Source organism: Myotis lucifugus, unplaced genomic scaffold (genome assembly GCF_000147115.1).
Source record: "Myotis lucifugus unplaced genomic scaffold, Myoluc2.0 scaffold_37, whole genome shotgun sequence".
In the NCBI taxonomy this organism is placed as follows: domain Eukaryota; kingdom Metazoa; phylum Chordata; class Mammalia; order Chiroptera; family Vespertilionidae; genus Myotis; species Myotis lucifugus.
Genome location: NW_005871085.1, coordinates 6940783 through 6951663, shown reverse-complemented (window position 1 = coordinate 6951663; position 10881 = coordinate 6940783). Strand labels below are relative to the sequence as shown.

The 10881-nt window shown below is 43.0% G+C and overlaps 2 protein-coding genes across 2 annotated transcripts in view; one reads left to right on the top strand and one right to left on the bottom strand.

The window, feature by feature from the left end:
• Window positions 1–889, bottom strand: part of PRPF38A (pre-mRNA processing factor 38A) — a 17009-nt gene extending 16120 nt beyond the window's left edge. The window contains exon 1 of the mRNA XM_006087325.3: window positions 538–889. Within this exon, the coding sequence (XP_006087387.1) occupies window positions 538–667 (130 nt within the window). The 5' untranslated portion in view covers window positions 668–889. The remainder of the gene's footprint in view (window positions 1–537) is intronic.
• Window positions 890–1129: 240 nt separating this feature from the next.
• Window positions 1130–8381, top strand: LOC106696940 (origin recognition complex subunit 1-like). Its single transcript, XM_023752779.1, has 4 exons — window positions 1130–1212; window positions 6774–6850; window positions 7537–7636; window positions 8202–8381. The coding sequence occupies exons 3-4, from the start codon at window positions 7542–7544 to the stop codon at window positions 8371–8373; spliced, it is 267 nt and encodes an 88-aa protein (XP_023608547.1). The 5' UTR covers window positions 1130–1212; window positions 6774–6850; window positions 7537–7541; the 3' UTR covers window positions 8374–8381.
• Window positions 8382–10881: the final 2500 nt, after the last annotated feature.

The following is a 10881-nucleotide window of genomic DNA, read 5'->3' as shown; positions in this document are numbered from 1 at the left end:
AAGCCGGGGTAATGTCAAGGGGGAGAAAAAGGAGACATGTGTAATACTCTTTGTAATACTTTAAGAAATAAAAAAAAACCTCATCTACAAAATGGGGATAACCTTCCAAAGTTGTCAAAATCAAACACTAGCTGTGTGAACTAGGGCAAGTCACTTCACCTCTCTCTGAGCCTGTGAGTTCAAATTTAAATAATAAAGAAAGTTTAAGGCCCATAGTGAGAATCAAGCCTGACATAGCAAATAATAAATGTTAGCTACCAAAAAAAGAAAAGACTTTCGGGTCTGCAACCCGGCAAGTTATCATTAAACATGGAACAACTCAAAGAACCCAACTGAGACACCCTTCGGAATAAGACCCTGTCGTCTGTGAGCCCAAAGCCTAAGAACAAGTCTAGGCACAGAGTAGGGCCTACTCTGTAGGCGCTCAGGTTTTCCAAATGACAGAGTCCCTTCCAGTCCCCCCGCCTCCAGGGTCTAGTCCTACCGGCGCCCAGTCGGAACCGGGCCACAAAGTGGGGTCGGCGCGCTTCCACTCACCCGTAAGGCCAAAGCACTCCTCTTTCCAGTACTTGGACTCATAGATTCGAGTCCGAATGATCTTCTCCACCAGATACTGCGGGTTGGTGCCGTGAATGCTGTGGGCATCCTTCACCGTGCGGTTCGCCATTTTAGAACGCTTTCAGTTCTATTTCCGTCGGGTCCTTTAGTGCGTCATATCCCGGTTAAAAACACACACAAAACAGATACGAAGAAAGATGGAGGAAGTCTCCTTTAAAAAGCTCACGTTACCAGCTAGAAATCGGAAATGCTGCAGCGTAGGGAACTTCCTGCCCCGATAGAATCAAGAACGGCCGCTGCACGTAGGCGTGCCTACGTCATGCGTCCTCTCTTAGGTAGGCGGGACATAAGTGGGCGGGACTCCGGGTTAGGGAGGCGGGACAGGGGGGGCGGGACTCCGGGTTAGGTAGGCGGGGCATAAGGGGGCGGGACTCCGGGTCAGGTAGGCGGGACAGAAGGGGGGCGGGACTCCCGGGAAGGGAGGGCGGGACAGAAGGGAGGGCGGGCTGGTGACGCAACTAGGAGACAGCCTCGGGGCGGGGCTTCGACATTCGGCGCGAAAATTTCTCTTCACCTTCATTCCATCGCTAGTGAGGATCCCGTTTCCGCTGCCCGCGCGGCCCCTTGGCTGCTAGAGGAGTCCAGCTGGTGCAGGTGAGCGTTACTGCAGCTCCACGAGCTCCTGCAGCAGGGACGGTGGGACGTGGAGGACTTGCTCCTCGCTTCAGGAAGGTTCGGCCCGCGGTGCGTGTGGCGGCCCGCGGGCTGGAGGGGGACTGAGCCGCGGGGACTGAGGAAGTTGTTCTCTGTCGACTCGGCCATTGATTAATTCAGCAGATACTTACTAAGCGACTGCTGAGTGCCAGGCAGCTCCTAAGCCCGTTAGGAGCGTCCCTTCCGCGCATCCCGGTTGCTGAAACACTTTGGGCCCCGCCGGGGGCTGCGCGTCGGCGGTGGGAAAGCCGGAAGCCGGCCGCAGAGCCGCGTGAGCGCTCCTGCCCGCAGGGCCCCGAGGCTCTGGGTACTGATCTCAGCCGTCCCTGCGGCCTGCATCGCTCCGGTGAAGCAGCGCGTCCTTTCTCCTTGGAGCCATGGTGTGGCAGCACCACAGGGAGGGGAATAGCAGCAGAAGTTGTTATCCCATTTTACGGAGGTAGCAGGTGCTCCTAGAGAGAGACTTGTCTAGGTTGCCCCCACCCCGGTCGTGCTGCGCTTACCTACCTCTCCTGCTTCCCGTAAACTTACCCTAGAACCGAAGGGCCTTCTGTCTTGACAGCTGGGAAAAGCGCTGGACTGAGAGGCATGAGATAGAGAGATTCTCATCCTGGTTTACCGTCTGTGAAAGTGCAATGATTAAATATGCCAGTTTTCCATTTCTGTGGTCTGTAGAAGTGGAATCCCGTCCCTGCTGCAAGGGGTACTTGGCGGTTTCTGATGTGAGAACATGGTGTGCCAAGTTCCTCTGCAACAATCCTTAAAACCACAGCAGAGGGCAATACGTGGACTTTCGAAGGTTTATGAATCATCTGAAATTGAGTGCAAAATTTTGTGTGAATTGTATGTGAGTTTCATAAGATCAAATTAGTGAAAAACAATAATAACAACAACAACAGCCCTGACCGGTTTGGCTCAGTGGATAGAGCGTGGGCCTGCGGACTGAAGGGTCCCAGGTTTGATTCTGGTCAAGGGCATGTACCTGGGTTGCGGGCACATCCCCAGTGGGGGGTGTGCAGGAGGCAGCTGATCGATGTTTCTCTCTCACTGATGTTGCTAACTTTCTATTCCTCTCCCTTCCTCTCTGTAAAAAAATCAATAAAGTATATATTAAAAAAAAAAATAACAACAACAAAAGAGGACCACTGTCCTTACAAATAGAACAAGGAGTTAGGAAGTGAGCGAGTGGATTTACCATTTTGCATTCTTCCCTTAATCCTAGAACACTGCCTGGCACACAGTGGGCAGTTAATACATATTGGTTGAATAAAAGGAGGTTCTGTTACTATTCCATTTTATGGATAAGGAAACCAAGGCCCATTTGGCCTCTCAGTCAGAGTCTGGGAAGCCTGACTTATTGTAATAAGCACATCAGAAGTAAGCTCTCGGAGGCATATATTTAACATTGTTCACTTGCACATACAGTGAAGTGGTTAAGAGCAGTCATTAGAATCCCGCCGCTCAGGGTTTGAATTAAGGCTGTGCCATCCTGTATAACATGGGGACAAGTTACTGTTTTGAAGCAATAGTAGCATCTATCACTCAGCAAATACTTATTATTAAGAGCCTTCTGTGCACTTGGTACTATGTACTAACATTGTTCTAGGATTATTATGAGGACTGAGATAAATATATGAAGAGTTTTGGCTCCGCCTTCTGTCATATTAGCTCAGTAAATATCTGCTATCATTTTTACTGCAACTCCATCTGTTTTCCTTGGGTGTGACCCCTGGACTGGATGGTGTGAATGTTCCAAATTTCTGCTCTCTGTAACATTGAGAGTCTGTAGTGGGTACCTTCTAGAAGCCAAAGCCTTTGCTAGGCTAAGTCAGGCCTCTCGTTTTATTTACCCCATTTATCACCCTTCTGTGGAATCTCTCTGTTGATGGTGGTTGAGATGAAATGCTGGGTCAAGGGTAAGAAAGTGAGGTAATGGCTCAGAAGCCTGGCATCTATGATGTCCTTATGCTACCTCTTCAGGACTCCTGCTTAATTTTTTGAACTTTTCATTGAAAAATAGCATACATACAGAAAAGTGCAGAAATCATGAATGTGCAGCTCAATGAGTTTTTATTGTTTGAATATAGATATTTAAAATATGTTTATTGATTTCAGAGAGGAAGAGAGAGAGAAAGAGAGAAACATCAATGATGAGAGAGAATAATCTATTGATTGCCTCCCGCACAGCCCCTACTGGGGATGAAGCCCTGACTGGGAATCAAACCATGACCTGGTTCATAGGTCGATGCTCAACCACTGAGCCGCACCTGCCAGGCTGAATATATTTTTATTTTATAATCTCTTTCACCTAATCATCGAATTTTAGAAATAACATGTCAATAAGTTTTCTTAGGGAACATGCCCATGCAATCAGCATCTAGAATCTAGATGATCTAGATCAGTGGTTCTCAACCTTCCTAATGCCTCGACCCTTTAATACAGTTCCTCATGTTGTGGTGACCCCCAACCATAAAATTATTTTCGTTGCTACTTCATAACTGTAATTTTGCTACTGTTATGAATCGTAATGTAAATATCTGATATGCAGGATATATTTTCATTGTTACAAATTGAACATAATTAAAGCATAGTGATTAATCACAAAAACAGTATGTAATTATATATTCAATATGTGTTTTCCGATGGTCTTAGGCAACCCATGTGAAAGGGTCGTTCGACCCCCAAAGGGGTCGCGACCCACAGGTTGAGAACCGCTGATCTAGATGATCTAGATTCTAGATCAAGAAACAACGTGACCAGCATCCCAGAAAAACCCTTTCATGCTCCCTTTCAGTTACCTATGTTACCTTCCATTCAGACTCCTAACACTATAGATTACTTTTACCTGTTTTTGAATGCTATATAAATGGACTAAATATAGTATGTATTCTTTTGGCGTCTGACTTCTTTAGTTCATTGTTATTTTGTGAGGTTTTCCCCACTTTGTGCTTGGCTTAATTTCATTGCTTTATAATGCTGTTGTGAACATTCTGGCTCATGTATTTTGATGATAGGTATGTTTTTCTGTTGGGTAAGTTGTATTGGAATTGTTGGGTCATAGGATACGCATACGTTTAGCTTTAGTAGATACTGCCAATTTTCCAAAGTAGTTTTGCCAATTCACATGCCCTCCAGCAGTGTATGAATTCTGGCTGCTCCACATCCTTACCACACTTGGTATTCCCCTAATCATTTTCACATATTCATTTGTTCATTCACCTGTTATGTGCCAAGTTCAAAGGATGCAGTGATGAACAAGAGAGACAAGGTCCCAAGATCTCTGCTCTTTTGTAAGACAACATTCGGATATGGGAAACACTACATAAGAAAGTAATGTCATGGCTATTGCTTTGATAATAGGGTGGTGTAATGGAACGTGAACCTGAGGGGCAGTATAAGGGACAGGGTGGGCGACTGTCCATTGTGTATTAGTGAAGGCCTCTGAGGAAGTCTCACTGGAGCTAAGACTTGAGCCATCCCTATAGAGATTTTCAGGAAGAGTCTGAGTGCACTAATAGCTTTGGTCTGTTTGAGGTTTGGAAAAGCAGGCCTGGAGCAGTGATAGACCCAGGCGAGGCAGGTTATGTACAGGCCCACAGAGTCTTCGTTCCTATACCCTCTGACTGCTGAGCCGCGGGTGCATCACCCACACTGTACACATATATGCCTATACAGTAGTCCCCCTTATCTGCAATTTCACTTTCCAAGGTTTCAGTCACCTCCTTTAACTGTGGTCTGAAAATATTAAGTGGAAAACTCCAGAAATACAAATTTATGTTTTGAATTGCACATGGTACTTAGTAGTGTAGTGAAATCTTGCACTCTTCTGCCCAGAACTGAATCATCCTTTGTCCAGCGTATCCAGGCTATATGGGCTACCCACCTATTAGCTGGCTCAGTTATCAGATTGATTATCAGATATTTTGAAAGAGAGAAAGACCACATTCACATAAGTTATACTACAGTATATTATTATAATTGTTTTATTATTGTTGTTAATTTCTTACGGTGCCTAATTTATGAGTTAAACTATATCATACGTATGTAAATATAGGAAAGAACAGTATATATGTATAGGGTTGGGTATCCACGGTTTCAGGCATCCACTGGGGATCTTCAAACATCCTCTGAGGATAAGGGGAACTACTGCACTTGGTCTCATTGAACATAGATAATGATCTAGAAAAGGAATGTTAAATTTTATCTTGACTTGGTTTTGAAGGATACCTACTTTAGTCAGCTAAAATATTGCCTGGATTTAAGAGTTGAGAGTATGGATTTGATGCCTTAACTAGACACGATTAAGTACTTTATTGGTATGGAAATGATCTACTCTGCCAAATTTTTGTTTGAAACATGAGATCATTGTGACAGTGTAATCAAATATCATAGTCAAAATGACAAATCAGGCCATTAGATTATTTAAGAGTTGTAGAGCCCAGGCCAGTGTGGCTCAGTTGGTTGAGCGTCTCCCCATGCACCAGGCGGTCGCTAGTTTGATTCCTGGTCCAGGTTGCAGGCTCAAGCCCCAGTAGGAAACATGCAGGAGGCAGCCAATCAATGGTAATATACTATTCTAATTCTGTTGTTTTCAACATAGACTGCAGTTATTGGTCCTGCTATCAGTCATTTGGAGTAATTTTGTCAGACTGCATTAAAAATTCTTTTTACCCCAGTTTTGTCAAATTTTAGCTTCATAAGAAAAGCATTGAATTTAGAGGAAAGGCTTATTTTTCTTATTTATTTATTTTTGTTGTCAGTTACAGTTAATATTCAATATTATTTTATACTAGAGGCCTGGTGCACGAATTCGTGCACAGGTGGGGTCCCTCAGCCTGGCCAGCAATCAGGGCCAATAAGGGCCAGCTGGCCAGGGGGGAGGGACCGCGGGAGGTTGGCTGTGGGAGTGCACTGAACACCAGGGGGCAGCTCCTGCATTGAGCATATGCCCCCTGGTGGTCAGTGTGCATCATAGCCACCAGTCAACTGGTTGTAATGGTCACTTAGGATTTTATATATATAGATTCATTTCAGGTGCACAGCAGAGTAGTTAGACACTTATTTATATAAGATTTATTTTCTTCAGTGGGGGAAAAAGGAGACATATGTAATACTTTAAACAATAAAGAATTTTAAAAAATAATGATTTTTACATCATTACTATTTGGAGCATGTACATACACTATTTTAATTAATATTAACTTGTTAATACTACATATAGAAGTCCATTTCAACCTGAATATATTATTGAAATAATAATTATGATCACTATATATGTATCTATATTATACATATAAAATCATGTTTTTTCTCAAAAAATATTTATCTTCTTAATTATTTAAATGTACGATAATGGGTTGGCATTATTATTAGGACAAATGGCAGTTTCCAAATTTTAAAGAAGATTAGCATATATGTTTGGATTTTTTTGTTCACATTTTTGTTTTTGTCAATAAAAACGTCTTTTATCCATGTACTTTAATACAAGCATTTCTTTTCAGCTATTCAAAATACTTACATCCAGGACCTGTTAGCTACCCCCCAAAAAATACCCCTTACAACTGTCAGAGCAATACAGGTAAGTGACACTTTTTTTTTCTTTAATGTAAGTGGAATAATATACTTAGTAAAACCCATTGCTATTCCCACAAATGCCTCTTGAATGTTTTTGCCTCCATCTCTTGGAATCCCTCATTTCATTCCATTTTATCAATATATGCTCATTATTTAATATTCAGTTCAGGAAACCCATATAGGAAGCCCTTCCTCCCCGAATAGCCACAAGACCCGGTCCTGTACTTACAGTAGTCTCTCTGCTCTTTCTCTTGATTCTTCACACTATTTTGTCCTTTGGTGCATTTATAGTTTATCCCTTTCTAGATTATAAGTGTTATAAAGACACAACCAACCACTGTATCACTGTGTTTTAGTTTCAAGTTGTTGGCTGTTTCATGCCTATCACTGTACCTTGTACCTAGCAAGTACTTCTAAACATTTATAGTTCATTTCTTACACATTGAGCCTCCTGTTGCCCTGGATAGAAAGAGATAAGCATAGAGCAAGACATACACAGATGATACTAAATGGCTTATGCTTGATCTTCATAGAGCTTTAACTTTTTCCTAAAAATGTTTTCTAAGTCTAAAATGTGTGAGAGTGTAGCTAGGGCAGGAAAGAAGGTTGAATTCATTGAAAGCGGGAATTGTGTCCTATAATCCATCGAAGTGTTGTCATGTTTACTCAGAGTTAGTGACTTTTACACAGGAGCCATGGCGTACTGCTCTACAAGGCTGAAGAGCAGACCGACTTATTCGTGGGTTGGCAGCCCATTGTTGGATCGAAAACTACACTACCAAACCTACAAGTGAGTGATTTGGTTGTCCTGGAAATATAACTTCTCTGGGCTAAACTGTTAATAACTTGTATCTAGCCTGTTCTCGTTACTATATATTGAGGACTGAGGGATAGTAAATATGAATTGATTGTAAGGAGAGGTTTCATTTGATGCAAGAAGATGGTAGCATAAATATAGCAGTTTAATGATAAAAGAAGACGTTAGGTTAATAAAATGTGATATGCATGACATTGTCATTTAAGGTAGAGTCTATGTAATTCTGCATAACAGGGTAGGGTTAAATGTTACTATGTGCTCCCAGCCCTAGAGATCCATGATTCATTTGATATTGTTATTGGGCAGCTTTTATGCCTTTGGAAGCCTTCGATAGAAGGCTGAGGGAAGTAGGGTTCATATTAAGGCTTCTGGATTAATCATTCATGCCAAAACAATTCATTCAACCCATTTTGTCTACTCTTGCATAGAAATTGGTGAATTGTTTTTCCAGTAGGAGAATTGGTCAGCAGAGAGAACTATTTAGGGGGTTTTCCAGTTGGAGAGCACTTTCCTAACATGTTCCCCTGTTACTTCCTAGAGAGATGAGTGTGACATCAAAAGGTTGTTCGACTGAGATTCGCATTCAAGTTGGACAGTTTGTGTTGGTTGAAGGGAATGATGATGACAATCCGTATGTTGCTAAATTGATTGAGCTGTTTGAAGATGGTGAGTTTTGGGTTGGAATGAAAACCATTCCTTGTCATGAATAATTGGGAAGTGCTAGGTGGTAGGGAAGGGGGGCAGTTACTGAAGCCTCTGTTCACAGCAGCATATAAGGTGTGAACCCTAGATTCTGAAGTGGGGTTACTTTAGCGCTAGCTGTACCTTCTTCCATCAAGTGGACTTCCTTACTAGAGCAGTATTGGATAAAATGGGATTTGGGCGGGGGGGGCGGGGGCTCAAGAATTTAGCTTTTCCATTATTTTTAGGAGTGGGTAAGTATGGCCATTAGGCTGGATTTTTGGAATGGAGTGAAAGGATGAATTCAGGAAGAAAGAGGAAGAAAAAAATAGGTGATTTGCTTTTTGATAGGCATAAAGATTAGTAATGAATTTTGCAAATTCTTAATGAGAGAGAGGGTAGGTTGATTGGTATGAGTTGATGTTCAGTCAGTAAAACAAAAACACTGTAGTAGGTGTTTTACCCAGAGGGACTTATGTTTAAGTGTTGAAAAACAAAAATGGTGTTTCCCAGAGATCAGTAAGTGCAGAAAGCCACTTCTGCCCCTAAAACTGGAAGAGGAAAGGGAAAGTAGTGCTAACCAGAGCCTGCCTCTTCCACGAGGAATTAGAGTTAATCCTGTGGCAATTTGGATGCCTAAAATAAAGGAACTGATAGAGTGAGTGGATAAAGATATTTTTACTAGTACATTACCTACATAGGAAGGATATTTGAGAGTATGGAGGAAAACCTCATCAAACTAATATCCACTAGGGCAGTGGTCGGCAAACTCATTAGTCAACAGAGCCAAATATCAACAGTACAACGATTGAAATTTCTTTTGAGAGCCAAATTTTTTAAACTTAAGCTATATAGGTAGGTACATTGTTATTTATTTTTTTAAAATATATTTTATTGATTTTTTACAGAGAGGAAGGGAGAGGGATAGAGGGCCAGAAACATCGATGAGAGAGAAACATCGATCAGCCGCTCCTGCACACCCCCTACTGGGGATGTGCCCACAACCCGGGTACATGCCCTTGACCGGAACCGAACCCGGGACCCCTCAGTGCATAGGCCGACGCTCTATCCACTGAGCCAAACCGGTTTTGGCGGTACATTGTTATTAACTTAATTATGGTACTCCTAAGCTGGCCTTTGTTAAAAACGTCCTCAGTCTGACTGAGGCACGTTCGCTGAGGTCGACCCCTTCCAACTGTCCCATCCACACTCATCTTGTATACTTGTTTCGTCTATCTCCTTTCATTCATCCTCTCTATATGTCCAAACCATCTCAACATACCTTTCTCAATCCTCGACACTACATCTTCTTTCACTCCACAACGTTCCCTAAAATTAACTTAATAAACTACTTTTGTCACCCGCGCGTGATTTGCGGACGCGACTAGCACTAACCACTGCACATGAGACTGCTGACTGACTGGCTCACTCAACTCGTGCATGAATCGCGCGTCTCCCGTCGCCCAACCGACGGACACCCCCACTTCTTCTAACGCCACTTCAAAATAGACTCGTCCAGGCCGAAAACTGACTTCTGTGCATGGGCCACAAAGTTTCAACCGCACTGTACATGCGCGTCTCCACATGGTATTTTGTGGAAGAGCCACACTCAAGGGGCCAAAGAGCCGCATGTGGCTCGCGAGCCGAGGTTTGCCGACCACTGTACTAGGGGGAGCACCTCAGCAGTATGGACTTCAGTATTTGAAGTATGGGCCCTGTGTGCAGATTTTAGAATCCTTGTGTGGTGCCTCAGTCTTTCTCTGAAGAGAGCAAAGGAAGAGAAGAGGCGATGATGGTGATGGCACTAGAGTGTATGTGCTTTTATTTGGAGCAATGCTGGTATGCAGTAATGTTAATGGTGTCGTACAATGATAACACTGAAGATTGCAAGCACATGTTTGCCGGAAGTCATTTCAGTGGCTGACACTGATTCTTGCCAGGATTTTTGCTTTTCTACTGTTTGATGGCTTCTTTATAAGCATTGATTTGTAGCCGAAACCGGTTTGGCTCAGTGGATAGAGCGTCGGCCTGTGGACTGAAAGGTCCCAGGTTCGATTCCGGTCAAGGGCATGTACCTGGGTTGCAGGCACATCCCCAGTTGGAGATGTGCAGGAGGCAGCTGATCGATGTTTCTCTCTCATCGATGTTTCTAACTCTCTATCTCTCTCCCCTTCCTCTCTGTAAAAATCAATAAATATATTTAAAAAAAACAGAATTGATTTATAATGTTTGGTTCAGTGCACTCGATTAGAATTGCTCCTCCTCAAATGCCTTTAGTAACTTTTTTGATGACTGACAGTCACAATTAGGAAGTGGTGGAGCAAAGAGAAGAACATGGGTGCGGGGGTCAGTCATATTGCTGCTGGATGGTCTTGTGACCATTGAAAAATCATTCTAAGGTCCCTGTAACTCGATTACTTTGCCTATGTAAGGGAGATAGCCATAGTCCCTACCTTGTAGGAGTATTGTGAGGGTTAAAAATAGTACGTTAATCAAGTATCATCAAGAGCTTAGCACAGTGTCTGACACAGATGAAG

Coding starts and splice junctions, on each gene's coding strand:
- LOC106696940 (XM_023752779.1), top strand. CDS start 7,542: ATGGCGTACTGCTCTACAAGGCTGAAGAGCAGACCGACTTATTCGTGG. Junction 7,637..8,201: donor CTACACTACCAAACCTACAA/GTGAGTGATTTG, acceptor GTTACTTCCTAG/AGAGATGAGTGTGACATCAA.